Source organism: Scyliorhinus canicula, chromosome 24 (assembly GCF_902713615.1).
Source record: "Scyliorhinus canicula chromosome 24, sScyCan1.1, whole genome shotgun sequence".
In the NCBI taxonomy this organism is placed as follows: domain Eukaryota; kingdom Metazoa; phylum Chordata; class Chondrichthyes; order Carcharhiniformes; family Scyliorhinidae; genus Scyliorhinus; species Scyliorhinus canicula.
The window spans coordinates 202,701-218,406 of NC_052169.1; the positions used below are offsets into that span (position 1 = coordinate 202,701).

The 15,706-nt window shown below is 49.0% G+C and overlaps 1 protein-coding gene across 1 annotated transcript in view; it reads left to right on the forward strand.

Annotated features, from left to right (window-relative positions):
- larp6a (La ribonucleoprotein 6, translational regulator a) overlaps positions 1 to 15,706 on the forward strand; it is a 25,990-nt gene continuing 10,284 nt past the window's right edge. The window contains exons 1-2 of the mRNA XM_038784505.1: positions 1 to 208; positions 10,199 to 11,285. Of these exons, the coding sequence (XP_038640433.1) occupies positions 53 to 208; positions 10,199 to 11,284 (1,242 nt within the window). The 5' untranslated portion in view covers positions 1 to 52 and the 3' untranslated portion in view covers position 11,285. The remainder of the gene's footprint in view (positions 209 to 10,198; positions 11,286 to 15,706) is intronic.

Genomic DNA, 15,706 nt, shown 5'->3' on the forward strand with positions numbered 1-15,706 from the left:
GGCTTCTTTCAGTGGAGCAGAGAACGAGCTGGATGAGCTGGACGGTGACTGGATGACTCCTGACCCTGAGCTGATGCAAAACCTAATTTCTCAGATTGAATATTACCTTTCGGATGAGAACCTGGAGAAAGATGCATTTCTACTGAAGCATGTGAGAAGAAATAAAATGGGATATGTCAGTGTTAAACTACTGACCTCCTTCAAAAAGGTAGTTAAATTAGAAAATACTTGGTGTATACAATCGGAGACTGTTCCAATATCTTGTTTGCATGTGAGTTAGTGTTTCGTATGATCAAAAAGGTCGTTTTTTTTTAATGTTAAACGTTGAATTGAGGTGATCAGAGCCTGAAATGATGTGAAGGGTGTGCTGGCCTTGGAAAGGGTCCAGAGGAGGTTCACCAGAATGATCCCTGGAATGAAGAGCTTGTCGCATGAGGAACGGTTGAGGACTCTGGGTCTGTACTCGTTGGAGTTTAGAAGGGTGAGGGGGGATCTTATTGAAACTTACAGGATACTGCGAGGCCTGGATAGAGTGGACGTGAAGAGGATGTTTCCACCTGTAGGAAAAACTAGAACCAGAGGACACCATCTCAGACTAAAGGGACGATCCTTTAAAACAGAGATGAGGAGGAGATTCTTCAGCCAGAGCGGGGTGAATCTGTGGAACTCTTTGCCGCAGAAGGCTGTGGAGGCCAATTGACTGAGTGTATTTAAGACAGAGATAGATAAGTTCTTGATTAATAAGGGGAACAGGGGTTATGGGAGAAGGCAGGAGAACGGGGATGAGAAAAATATCAGCCATGATTGAATGGCGGAGCAGACTCAATGGGCCGAATGGCCTAATTCTGCTCCTATGTCTTATGGAAATGGAATGTAAATACATGATTCAAGCTTTCAAGGATTCGTGTTCTAGATTGGGTTTTGGATTCAATTAAAATCTGTGCTGAATTTTCTAATTATTGATTGGGTTGTGGAATACTATAATTAGCTCACTGTCTTAACTCAGTGGGTTAGTTATCTGGTATGTGAAGGACCAATTCAGCCCTGGCACCATGCTTGGAAGCAAAGATAAATTTCACTATGTAGTACTGTTCATAGATGAGTTGCCAAATGATGCGGGTACTAATGAGGTGTCTCAGAAACACCCGTGAAAACATTACCCATGTAAAATTCAAAGCCATAAATTCAATCCTCCCTTTTTTAAAAAAAAGCATTTTATTGGAGGCATTTTTAATATATATTCACAAAAAGCCAACTATGGCAACAGGTAACAAAACAACCTCCCCCCACCCCCTACTTCCCCCTCCCCAACCTTCACGCTTCCTTCCCAGGTGCACTTTTTCATTTGCTTCGCCCACCTCAGTATCTTCTCCTTATTGAAAGAATGATGCAGCCGCACCGCCATCGCCTCGGCGTCTCCCCCGTCTTCAGCTGCCTCCTCAGTGCCCGGTGTCATAATATATATCTGTGTATATAATGAACTGCAGACAGGCAATGATTGACACACAGGATGACCAGTAGGCACACAGAACCGAGCAGCCAATCACCAGACTGGACACTACCACTATAAAGCCAGAGGGCACCAGGTTTCCTGCTCTTTCGGGACCCAGCCTCTGAGACAGTCAGAGTTTGTGAGCTAGTCAGTGCAAACACCATGCGGTAGCTAGTTAGTCTGGTCAGGCTAGTGTCAGGTCTCCCGTCAAGTCAGCATAGTGCCTTCCCACAGTTGAACATGTATAATAGTTAAGAGGTTAAATAAAACCGTGTTGCATCTTATCCAGTGTTGGAGGTCTGTCTCTCGCTACACTGCATCAAGTGCAGTCCACATCGACCCAGCCTGCCCAACACATCACCCGGTGCGCGCAATCCACCTTGGGAGGGGGGTCAAAGAACCCCTCCCCCACCAACGTCTCCAACATACTTGCCACATACTTTGCGGCCTGCGTTCCCTCAATCCCCAAAGACAGCCTGGAGATTCTGCCTCCTAGAATGGTTCTTGAGGTCATCCACCTTCTCCCTCTATCTCTTCTGGCTATCCGCCATAAGCACCATCTCTGCCTCCAGCAAGGCCAGCTGGTCCCCATGCTCCCCCATCGGCTCCTCCATCTTCTGTAGTGCCAGACCCTGCGCCTACAGCCTCTGCCCCACTCTCCCGATAGCCGCCCTAAGTGGTTCCACCACCCATGCCAGGTCTTCTGAGGCCTCCTGCCTCTGCTGCTGGAACTTTGCATTCAAAAAGTCCGCAAGCTCATAGCGCCAGGGTCCCAGGTTCGATTCCCGGCTTGGGTCACTGTCTGTGCGGAGTCTACACGTGCTCCCTGTGTCTGCGTGGGTTTCCTCCGGGTGCTCCGGTTTCCTCCCACAAGTCCCGAAAAACGTGCTGTTAGATAATTTGGACATTCTGAATTCTCTCTCTGTGTACCCGAACAGGCGCCGGAATGTGACGACTAGGGGATTTTCACAGTAACTTCATTGCAGTGTTAATGTAAGCCTACTTGTGACAATAAAGATTATTATTATTAAAGCTGTTCAGCAGACTACTGGGCTCGCAACAATACCCCAGCATCCTCTGCCATCTTTTCCTGTGTCGCATCTCAAAATTCCAGCTGCTGCTTCATACTTGTTACACTCCTCGTCTGATAAGCCATAAATCGGCCCCACCGGTGGAGTATTGCAGTTCCCCAGTGCTCATGCACCTCATACCAGCAAACACCCCCTAAATCGAGTAGGAAAGGACCGAAAAATCCCACCTCGAGCGGGAGCCACCAAATGTGTGACCGCTCACTCCATGGCTGCCACCGGAAATCATTCAACCCCCTTTCTGTCTCAACAATCTGTCTCAAAAATTCTCCTTTTAAGTATTTCCAAATGAGTATTTCCAAAACTCTAACTGCAACAAGGTTAACTGCCTTTTATTGAGATGATTACTGAAATTTCTTCCTTTCGCTTCTAGCTAAACAAATCTTCTAGTCGATTTTCCCCTCACCAACTTGGTCTCAAACTGAATACCAGCTCCCAATCGCAATTCTCCCATTCACTGTCTTGATGTGTAGGTCTGGCTTTACCACTTTACTTTCCAGGAGCTACAAGCTACCTAATGCCCAAAGCTGACAGTCTCTTAGCTGCTTTCCAAACATTAACCAGTTTTGCCTGTTTATGATCCAATTGAATTCACAGAAATCGCTCAGCTCTGCCCATCTCCATGGCAATCTCTCACCAAGTCTGTTCCCAGGTAAAAAGGCAAATTAACTACCTTCCAATTCCAAAACGTTCTTTAATTCTGGGAAACCACATGAATAACTTGTCCTTTATTGTAATAACTGTAAAAGTCATGTCTCCAATTCTTCCGTTAAATAAGTGCCCTATGGGGGTGGCATGTAGCGCAGTGGTTAGCACTGGGACTGCGGCGCTGAGGACCCAGGTTCGAATCCCGCCTCTGGGTCACTGTCCGTGTGGAGTTTGCACATTCTCCCCATGTCTGCATGGGTTTCACCCACACAATCCAAAGGTGTGTAGGTTAGGTGGATTGGCCACGCTAAATTGCCCCTGATTGGAAAATTAAAAAATAATAATTGGGTACTCTAAATTTATTTATTTTTAAAGTAAGTGCCCTCCTCCCCACTATTTTTGTGATCTTTCCTTTCTAACGGAGTTATATTTTCGATCGACGAGAAAGTCCAGGGTTATGGAAGATGGACAAGAAAGTGGACAGAGGCAACAGCCAGCCATGATCGTATTGGATGATGGAGCAAGGGCCAAATGACCTACTCCTAATTCTTATGTTCACCTCTTAAGTCAACATGACCCCAGGTGTGTTTGAATTAAAATTCCACCCACGTTTCCTCATCACTTTCCCAATTTGATTCTTCCCATTCTCCACAGTCAAAACTTTAATTTCTAAAGCCCACGAACTAGACGTTTTCAACAATATGCTCATCAAGTAACGGCACAACCTTTTTTACATCTAACTGAGGGGTCAGGTCAGATCTTGATTTAACATCTCGTACAAAAGACTGAGAATTTCCCGGTTCCTCATTCAAGCTGTAAAGTGCAACATGGTATTGGGCAGAATTGGGTAGTTAATATGCCCAACTTCACCTACATGACCTCGACTCGATGGATTCACATGAAGAGTTGACAGTTGCGTGAGCCAAAATACTACAGTTTTTTAATAATAATAATCTTTATTAGTGTCAGAAGGAGGCTTACATTAACACTGCAATGAAGTTACGTCGCCACACTCCGGCGCCTGTTCAGGTACACTGAGGGAGAATTCAGAATGTCCAATTCACCTAACTCGGCCTTTTACTGGAGAAGGATGGAACACGTCCATTGTCTTTAGAATGCTCTGAAAGGTGTCCGATTCTACCACTGCTTCAGTTGTGTGCACCAGTTACTGTGTACCAGTTTATTTAGACCCACTGAAATAACTTCTCATTTCTTCCAACCCGTTCTTTTTCCAATTACTTTCCATAACTTAAAGTTATCGACCCAAGAGTTTCTCCTTAACTCAATCAAAACCCCTCAAATCTGAAGACCTCCTTTTCCTACTTTGAATAACAGCTTCTTCAATTTCTCCATGGTTTGACATCCATCCTAAAATATGGTACAGCTTGCGCACAATATTCCATAGAATCATTCAGGACAGAAAGATGCCCTGTAGACCATCAAGCCTGCACCAACAAAAACTACTCTGAAATCGACACTAATCCCACTTCCCAGCATTTGGCCCAGAGCCTCGAATGTTGTGAAATTTCAAGTGCTGATCCAAGTATTTTTAAAGATTGTAAGGTTTCCTGCCTCAACTACCCTCCCTTCATTCCAGATTCCCAACACCCTCTGGATGAAAAACCTTGCCTTTCACCTTAAAATAATGCCCCCTTGTTATTGACCCTTCAATGAAGGGGAACAGCTGTTTTCTATCCACCCCATCCATGCCCCTCATAATCTTATCCACCTCAACCAGAGCCCTCCACCTTCTCTGCTCCAAAGCAAACCTGTGCTTTTCCAGCCTTTCTTCATACCTAAAATGCTCCATCCCAGGCAATGTCCTGGTGAATCTCCTCTGCATCATCCCAATTTGGGCCATTTACAATAACAAGCACCACCAAGCACCCCTCCAACGCACACGTTACTATCATGTGCCTACCTCCACCCCCCTCAATCCGCCGCCACCTTCACCTCTCCATCTGAAGCTTCACTCTCTTTCCCACCACAATCTCCACCCCCCTCGGCCCAGCACAGCCCCAGGGACTCGGGTTCGATTCCAGCTTCGGGTGACTGCCTGTGTGGAATTTGCACGTTCTCCCCATGTCTGCGTGGGTTTCCTTCAGATGCTCCGGTTTCCTCCCACAGTCCAAAGATGTGCAGGTTAGGTGGATTGGCCATACTAAATTGCCCTTAGTGTCCAGGGGTGTTACAGGGGAGTGGGCTGGGTAGGGTGCTCTTTCAGACGGTTGCTGCAGACTCAGTAGGCCGAATGGCCTCCTTCTGCACTGCAGAAATTCTATAACATCACAAATGGTTGCGGATAACTGCGCAATGTGCAGCACCATTCGCGACTCCTCAGATAATGAAGCAGTCCATGTCGATATGCAGGAAGACCTGGACAATATCCAGGCTTGGGCTGACAAGTTATATTCGCACCACACAAGTGCCAGGCAATGACCATCTCCGACGAGAGAGGATCTAACCATCGCCCCTCGACATTCAATGGCGTTACCATCGCTGAATCCCCCACTATCAACATCCTGGGGGGTTACCATTGATCAGAAACTGAGTTGGATTTGTCCTGTCGCTTGTGTGCAGGGCACACCTGAGAAATGTTCTACATTGCCAGGTAGATGCAAGTGATCAAGCTGCACTTACCCATCATTAAGGATGGAGATATTTGTGTCGCCTCCTCCTCCAGTGAGTTAATTGTCCACTATCATTCACGGCTGGGTGGGGCAGAACTGTAGAGCTTAGACCTAATCCGTTGGTTGTAGCTTCACCAGGTTGACACCTCATTTTGGGTATACCTGGTGTTGCTCCTGGCATGCTCTCCTCCACTCTTCATTGAACCAGGGTTGATCCCTTGACTTGATGGTAATGGTAGAGTGGGGGATATGCTGGGCCATGAGGTTGCAGATTGTGGTTGAATACAATTCTGCTGCTGCTGATGGCCCACAGCACCTCATGGTTGCCCAGTCTTGAATTGCTAGATGTGTTCAAAGTCTATCCCATTTAGCACGGTGGTAGTGCCACACAACACGATGGAGGATATCCTCAATGTGAAGACGGGACTTTGTCTCCACAAGGACTGTGCGGTGGTCACTTCCCTCATCACCTGCTGCAGTCCCAATCTAGCAGCTATGTCCTTTAGGACCTGGCCAGCTCGGTCTGTGGTGGTACAATCGAGCCACTGTTGGTGATGGACATCGAAGTCCCCCACCCAGAGCATAATCTGCATTCTTGCCACTCTCAGTGCTTCCTCCAAGTGGTGTTCAACAAGGAGGAGTACTGATTCATCAGCTGAGCTGATGGTGGCTGGTACGTAGTAATCAGCAGGAGGTTTCCTTGCCCATGTTTGACCTGAAGCTATGAGACTTCATGGGGTCCAGAGTCGATGTTGAGGACTCCCAGGGTAACTCCTGCCCGATTGTATACCACTGTGCCGCCACCTCTGCTGCGTCTGTCCTGCTGGAGAGACAGGACATATCCAGGGATGGTGATCGGGGTGCCTGGGACAATGTCTGTAAGGTATGATTCTGTGAGTATGACTATGTCAGGCTGTTGCTTGACTAGTCTGTGAGACAGCTCTCCCAACTTTGGCACAAGCCCCCAGATGTTAATAACTTTACAGGGTCGGCAGGACTGGGATTGCCATTGTCGTTTCCGATGCCTGGGTCAATGCTGGGTAGTCCGTCCGGTTTCATTCCTTTTATGTATTTTTGTGGCAGTTTCATAGATTTCATAGAATTTACAGTGCAGAAGGAGGCTATTTGGCCCATCGAGTCTGCACCAGCCCCTGGAAAGGTCACCCGACCTATGAAGATCCTATCCCCATAACCCAGTAACCCCACTTAGCCTCCTTTTTGGACACTAAGGGTAATTTATCACGGCCAATCTACCTAATCTGCACATCTTTGGATTGTGGAAGGAAACCGGAGCACCCGGAGGAAACCCGTGCAGATATGGGGAGAACGTGCAGACTCTGCACAGACCGTGACACAAGCTGGGAATCAAACCCTGGTCCCTGGCACTGTGAAGCAACTGTGGTAACCGCTGTGCTACAGTGCCGCTCGTGAGCGGCTTGCTAGGGTATTTAACAATCACATTGCTGTGGGTCTGGAGGCACATGTAGGCCAGACCAGGTAAGGATGGCAGATTTCCTCGACAATGGTCTCATAGTCACTATTAGACTTTTAATTCCAGATATTTTTTATGGAGTTTAAATTCCACCATCTGCCGTGGTGGGAATGAACCTGGTTCCCCAGATAATTACCACGGGCCTCTAGATTACTATTCCAATGACACTGTGCCCCCATCGCCTCTCCAAGTCAGACACAATTTTATTAGGAAATCCTTTGTTAATTCATTATAAAAAGAAAGCCAAGTGCTGGAAATATTCAGCTGGCAGCGTTTGTAGAGAGACAGAATTAAAGCTTTGTGTCTAATATGACTCTTCAGGGCAGCACGGTGGCACAGTGGGTTAGCCCCGCTGCCTCATGGCGCCGAGGTCCCAGGGCAGCACGGTGGCACAGTGGGTTAGCCCCGCTGCCTCATGGCTCCGAGGTCCCAGGGCAGCACGGTGGCACAGTGGGTTAGCCCCGCTGCCTCATGGCTCCGAGGTCCCAGGGCAGCACGGTGGCACAGTGGGTTAGCCCCGCTGCCTCACGGCGCCGAGGTCCCAGGGCAGCAGGGTGCCAAGGTCCCAGGGCAGCAGGGTGCCAAGGTCCCAGGGCGGCACGGTGGCGCAGTGGGTTAGCCCTGCAGCCTCACGGTGCCGAGGTCCCAGGGCAGCACGGTGGCACAGTGGGTTAGCCCCGCTGCATCATGGTGCCGAGGGCCCAGGGCAGCACGGTGGCTCAGTGGGTTAGCCCCGCTGCCTCATGGCGCCGAGGTCCCAGGGCAGCACGGTGGCACAGTGGGTTAGCCCCGCTGCATCATGGTGCCGAGGGCCCAGGGCAGCACGGTGGCACAGTGGGTTAGCCCTGCAGCCTCACGATGCCGAGGTCCCAGGGCAGCACGGTGGCACAGTGGGTTAGCCCCGCTGCCTCATGGCGCCGAGGTCCCAGGGCAGCAGGGTGGCACAGTGGGTTAGCCCCGCTGCCTCATGGCGCCGAGGTCCCAGGGCAGCACGGTGCCGAGGTCCCAGGGCAGCATGGTGGCACAGTGGGTTAGCCCCGCTGCCTCATGGTGCCGAGGTCCCAGGGCAGCACGGTGGCACAGTGGGTTAGCCCCGCTGCCTCACGGTGCCGAGGTCCCAGGGCAGCACGGTGGCACAGTGGGTTAGCCCCGCTGCCTCATGGTGCCGAGGTCCCAGGGCAGCACGGTGTGGGTTAGCCCCGCTGCCTCATGGTGCCGAGGTCCCAGGGCAGCACGGTGGCACAGTGGGTTAGCCCCGCTGCCTCACGGTGCCGAGGTCCCAGGGCAGCACGGTGGCACAGTGGGTTAGCCCTGCAGCCTCACGGTGCCGAGGTCCCAGGGCAGCACGGTGGCACAGTGGGTTAGCCCTGCTGCCTCACGGTGCCGAGGTCCCAGGGCAGCACGGTGGCACAGTGGGTTAGCCCCGCTGCCTCATGGCGCCGAGGTCCCAGGGCAGCACGGTGGCACAGTGGGTTAGCCCCGCTGCCTCACGGTGCCGAGGTCCCAGGGCAGCACGGTGGCACAGTGGGTTAGCCCCGCTGCCTCACGGTGCCGAGGTCCCAGGGCAGCACGGTGGGGCAGTGGGTTAGCCCCGCTGCCTCATGGCGCCGAGGTCCCAGCGCAGCACGGTGTGGGTTAGCCCCGCTGCCTCATGGTGCCGAGGTCCCAGGGCAGCACGGTGGGGCAGTGGGTTAGCCCCGCTGCCTCATGGCGCCGAGGTCCCAGGGCAGCACGGTGGCGCAGTGGGTTAGCCCTGCTGCCTCATGGCGCCGAGGTCCCAGGGCAGCACGGTGTGGGTTAGCCCCGCTGCCTCATGGCGGCGAGGTCCCAGGGCAGCACGGTGTGGGTTAGCCCCGCTGCCTCATGGCGCCGAGGTCCCAGGGCAGCACGGTGGCGCAGTGGGTTAGCCCCGCTGCCTCATGGCTCCGAGGTCCCAGGGCAGCACGGTTCCGAGGTCCCAGGGCAGCACGGTGGCACAGTGGGTTAGCCCCGCTGCCTCACGGTGCCGAGGTCCCAGGGCAGCACGGTGGCGCAGTGGGTTAGCCCTGCTGCCTCATGGCGCCGAGGTCCCAGGGCAGCACGGTTCCGAGGTCCCAGGGCAGTACGGTGGCACAGTGGGTTAGCCCCACTGCCTCATGGCGCCGAGGTCCCAGGTTTGATCCCAGCTCTGGGTCACTGTCCATGTGGAGTTTGCACCCCCACAACTCAAAGGTGTGCAGAGTAGGTGGATTGGCCATGCTAAATTGCCCCTTAATTGGAAAAAAAATAATTGGGTACTCTAAATTTATTTTTAAAAAAGATTTTAAAAAATAATATGACTCTTCAAAGTTTTCAGAAGAATTCTTATGAACCCATGGTTTTTCCATGACAATAGCCTCCAGTAGGTTTTTCACCACTGGCCTGTGGTTACCAGGTTCATTCTCTCTTGTTTTTACACATGTGTAACATCTACAATCATAATGCATCTCTCACATCTGTGGGGTTTGAGGAATTGTGGTCACAGTTTCTGTTTTGGACCTAATTTCTCTACTTTATCCTCACTAATGTCTCTACACCCTCCTCCTCTACTGTGGCATTCAGTTCATCTACTTGTGAAGAATAGACGCAAACTACTCGAGCAGATTTTAGGAATATAAAACTGTGTCAAGATTGCTTGATTGGACATATTTATTTTGCAAAATAAACTCAGTAAAATTCGTACTTAAACTCTGTGTCCTTTTGAAGTTTTCCCCTCGTAAACTGCAAGTGGTTGCTACAGTACAGTCAGTAATGCCTTTAGTGAATTGACTTCGCTACAAACCTAGCTGATAAACTAGGAACTATTAAAACCAGATCTTTCCTGTTTCAGGTGAAGCATTTGACTCGTGACTGGCAAACCACTGCCTTTGCTCTGAAGCACTCACAGCTACTGGAGCTGAATGAAGAAGGAAGAAAGGTGAGAAGGAAAACTCCTGTTCCAGTGTTCCCTAGTGAAAATCTTCCCAGTCGGATGCTGTTGGTAAATGATATGCACATGTGCCCAGAATTTCAAGCTTTAAACCAAAACCAGGAATCTGAAAACAGTGGCTTGCAAGAGAAGGTAATGGAGTACATAGTAAAGGTGTTTGGCTTGTTTGGTCCAATCTCTTCTGTTCGTGTTCTAAAGCCTGGAAAGGAGCTTCCTGCAGATGTGAAGAGGTTAAGCAGTCGCTATTCACAGCTAGGAATGAAAGAGTGTGTGATTGTAGAGTTTGAAGATGTTGAATCTGCAATCAAAGCACATGAGTCACTTGGAAAAACAGATGATGGCATGAAAGTGGTGTTGATAGGCATGAAACCACGAAAGAAGAAAGTTGTCAGAGAGAAGACCAAAGAAGCTGAAGATGATGGCAAAAATGGGTCAAAAAGCAAATCTGCCAATAAGCGAGTGGAAGAGCTGCAGTACACGGGTGAAGATTCCTCTGTGTACAGCTCATCGGACACTGAAAGCAACCCTGCTTCTCCAATGTTTAGCCGCAAACTTATACCCAATAATCAGCTGTGCCCCAACACCTATCAAAACAATCATCTGAGTCCTAATGCTTCACCTCGATCCAGTCCATGGACTAGTCCCCGTTCAAGCCCATCGATACAGCGGAAGAACATAATTCCATGGAAATCTCCACTTACTGTAGATGCAAAGCTCAGCCCTGCTACAAGTCCTGAATTAGGAAGTAAGTGGACTGACTATTCATCTGACAGTAGCAACACGCCCTCTGGCAGCCCATGGGTACAGAAACGAAAGCAAGCACAGGTGATATCGCATGAAAACAGTCCAACAGACAGCCCTCTGCTTTCCCGAAAAATGCATTCTGCAGGTGGACTGCCCCAAGGAGTAGTACGTTTGCCCAGAGGTCCAGATGGTACAAAAGGATTCCAAACCTTTGCAGAAAGGAAGAAGCCACTTGTGATCTGAAGTATGTCTTTTTTTCTGTTCCCTGTAATGTACTACTTGCTATATTTCTTTTTATAATGGCTCCTGAGTTTATGTACCTGGCTATTGGAAATAACTGAATTTAGACCAAGTGCAATGGGCTCAAGATGAATCAATCTTACAAAGTTTGTTTAAAGTGCTATTTATAACTCTGCAGTCGTGAATTGCAATTATCTTATTTTCCACGATTTGGGGGAAGTATTTTACCCGTTTTACGTTAAAGTTTTTGTTTTGCTTGGCAAGTGGGCAGTTCCTTCATTGAAGGTGAAATACATGTGCAGGAAACCCTATCAGCAGGCAGTAAAAATTATCTAAGCCACAAACAGGATGATGTTTGGCAACGTGACTCTGTAGAAGTGATTGGCCAGAAAACCTCGGATGGACTTGAAATTATTGGGTTGTGACTGACCGTACAGAAATGAAAGAAGCTTTTGTCTTGAATGGTGAGTTGGCAGTCACATTTGGGCCATTGTATATTGCTGTGTTGCAAATAAATGCAGATTAAGCATTCTTGTTTCTTTTATACATTTATTGTGAGAACTGATTTTCCTTCCCTTCCTAAAGGTATCTTTTGTCTGAAATCCAAGGCTACTATTCCACCCTCCATTTCCTCGACCCAAGCACTGCTACTTTTATGAGCCTTTATTGTGGCAGCAGCAACTGCTTGAATTTCACCCTGGGCTTGTTGGTATCTGGCGGGAAGACTGATTAACACTGTTAGAGCCGGCAGCACGGTGGCGCAGTGGGTTAGCCCTGCTGCCTCACGGCACCGAGGTCCCAGGTTCGATCCCGGCTCTGGGTCACTGTCCATAGAACATAGAACACTACAGCGCAGTACGGGCCCTTCGGCCCTCGATGTTGCGCCGACCTGTGAAACCATCTGAAGCCTATCTGACCTACACTATTCCATTTTCATCCATATGTCTATCCAGTGACCACTTGAATGCCCTTAAAGTTGACGAGTCTACTACTGTTGCAGGCAGGGCGTTCCACACCCCTACTACTCTCTGAGTAAAGAAACTGCCTCTGATATCTGTCCTATATCTATAACCCCTCAATTTAAAGCTATGTCCCCTCGTGTTGGTCAACACCATCCGAGGAAAAAGACTCTCACTGTCCACCCTATCTAACCCTCTGACTATCTTGTATGTCTCTATTAAGTCACCTCTCAGCCTTCTCCTCTCTAACGAAAACAACCTCAATTCCCTGAGCCTTTCCTCGTAAGACCTTCCCTCCATACCAGGCAACATCCTAGTAAATCTCCTCTGAACCCTTTCCAAAGCTTCCACATCCTTCCTATAATGTGGTGACCAGAACTGCACGCAGTACTCCAGGTGCGGCCGCACCAGAGTTATGTACAGCTGCAGCATGACCTTGTGGTTCCGAAACTCAATCCCCCTGCTTATAAACGTCCGTGTGGAGTTTGCACGTTCTCCCCGTTTTTGCATTGGTTTCGCCCCCACAACCCAAAAAGATGTGCAGGCTAGGTGGATTGACCACGCTAAATCGCTCCTTAATTGGAAAAAATGAATAGGGTACTCTAAATTTTAAAAATCAAACAAATACTGTTAGAGCCAGAGTCTCACATGAAATAAAAAGTGCAGATACACATGGATTTTAGTGCTGAGTGTTCAAGTGTAAAAGATCACATGAAAAGTATCAAATTCCAGGTTTATCATAATAATAATCATTTATTGTCACAAGTAGGCTTCAGTGAAGTTACTGTGAAAAGCCCCTAGTCGCCATATTCCGGCGCCTCTTCGGGGAGGCTGGTACGGGAATTAAACCCGTGCTGCTGGCATTGTTCTGCACTACAAGCCAGCGATTTAGCCCACTGTGCTAAACCAGCCCCTGGTTATATTTATATTTGGACCATAGAACACAGCATTGCTGAATGTGTTCTAATTACATAGAGGATATTGTGTGAAGTTCGAAGGAGGATATTCTGTAAAAAAAAAAAAATTGTTTTTTACTGTATTGATACAGGAGTTAAGGGCGGCAGGTAGAAAGGTGAAAATTGAATCTGAACACCCAAGGTTTTGAGAGTAATTAATGAGTAACAAAGACTGTTAGGCTAATCTTAAAGAGGGGATATTATACATTCCGCTTTGGGCGAGTCTAATTGAAGAGCTGGCAAAGGTACAATTGACAATTACCATTTGTGTTTGACTATTTGGAAGAGGTACAGATAAGATCCCAAGATGTGGAAGCAGAAGTAGGCCATTTGGCCCATCGAGTCTGCTCCACCATTCAATGAGATCATGACTGATCTTATGTGATAATCCTCAACTCCATCTTCGCCCCAAAACTCTTGACTTGCCTTCGGCAGGAGGGAGGACTGGACCTGCGTGGGTCACCGTGTACTGAGGCACGGATAAAGACAGCCCGAGGCTCGGGGTCTTCTCGAGGCTCAGGAGCTGTTCAAACAGCATGCTGGGGTTCAAGAAAAAAATCAACAGCAATATCACAGGATGTGGTAAACTGATTGGTTGGTGAGTAACTGATATTAGGGACTGTGTAACTGAAAAAGATAACGGTTAGTGAACCAAGCTTGTAGGATAAAGGAGAAGTGACCCTGAAAGCAGAGCCAGAAAATCGAAAGAGCTAATTGGGTGAGTACAGTTATCAATTGTATAATAAGGAGTGGAGAAGATGTAAGAGCGAGAGCAGCTGGGAGTTTGAAAGAACAATGGAGAAGGATAAATACATACCGCCAGTTCAGAAAGTGACGTAGGACCAGCCAAAGCAACTGATTTGGTGAGTAGGTTTGAGGTGCAGAATGTTTGAGGTGAGGGACGCCGTCAGTGTCCCTGCTGATTTCATCTGTGGGAAGTGCACCCAACTCCAGCTCCTCAAAAACCGTGTTAGGGACCTGGAGCTTGAGCTGGATGAACTTCGGATCATTCGGGAGGCAGAGGGGGTCATAGATAGGAGCTTCAGGGAAATAGTTACACCAAAGACTGGAGATAGATGGGTAACTGTAAGAGGGACTGGGAAGAAGCAGTCAGTGCAGGGACCCCCTGCGGTCGTTCCCCTGAGTAACAAGTATACCGTTTTGGATACTTGTGGGGGGGGACGACTTACCAGGGGTAAGCCATGGGGTACGGGCCTCTGGCACGGAGTCTGTCCCTGTTGCTCAGAAGGGAAGGGGGGAAAGGAGTAGAACATTAGTAATTGGGGACTCAATAGTCAGGGGCACAGATAGGAGATTTTGTGGGAGCGAGAGAGACTCACGTTTGGTATGTTGCCTCCCAGGTGCAAGGGTACGTGATGTCTCGGATCGTGTTTTCCGGGTCCTTAAGGGGGAGGGGGAGCAGCCCCAAGTCGTAGTCCACATTGGCACTAACGACATAGGTAGGAAAGGGGACAAGGATGTCAGGCAGGCCTTTAGGGAGCTAGGATGGAAGCTCAGAGCGAGAACAAACAGAGTTGTTATCTCTGGGTTGTTGCCCGTGCCACGTGATAGTGAGATGAGGAATAGGGAGAGAGAGCAATTAAACACGTGGCTACAGGGATGGTGCAGGCGGGAGGGATTCAGATTTCTGGATAACTGGGGCTCTTTCTGGGGAAGGTGGGACCTCTATAGACAGGATGGTCTACATCTGAACCTGAGGGGCACCAATATCCTGGGGGGGAGATTTGTTAGTGCTCTTTGGGGGGGTTTAAACTAATTCAGCAGGGGCATGGGAACCTGGATTGTAGTTTTAGGGTACGGGAGATTGAGAGTATAGAGGTCAGGAGCACAGATTTGACTTCGCAGGAGGGTGCCAGTGTTCAGGTAGGTGGTTTGAAGTGTGTCTACTTCAATGCCAGGAGTATACGAAATAAGGTAGGGGAACTGGCAGCATGGGTCGGTACCTGGGACTTCGATGTTGTGGCCATTTCAGAGACATGGATAGAGCAGGGACAGGAATGGTTGTTGCAGGTTCCGGGGTTTAGGTGTTTTAGTAAGCTCAGAGAAGGGGGCAAAAGAGGGGGAGGTGTGGCGCTGCTAGTCAAGGACAGTATTACGGTGGCGGAAAGGATGCTAGATGGGGACTCTTCTTCTGAGGTAGTATGGGCCGGGGGTAGAAACAGGAAAGGAGAGGTCACCCTGTTGGGAGTTTTCTATAGGCCACCTAATAGTTCTAGGGATGTAGAGGAAAGGATGGCGAAGATGATTCTGGAAAAGAGCGAAAGTAACAGGGTAGTTGTTATGGGAGACTTTAACTTTCCAAATATTGACTGGAAAAGATATAGTTCGAGTACATTAGATGGGTCATTCTTTGTACAATGTGTGCAGGAGGGTTTCCTGACACAATATGTTGACAGGCCAACAAGAGGCGAGGCCACATTGGATTTGGTTTTGGGTAATGAACCAGGCCAGGTGTTAGATCTGGAGGTAGGTGAGCACTTTGGAAACAG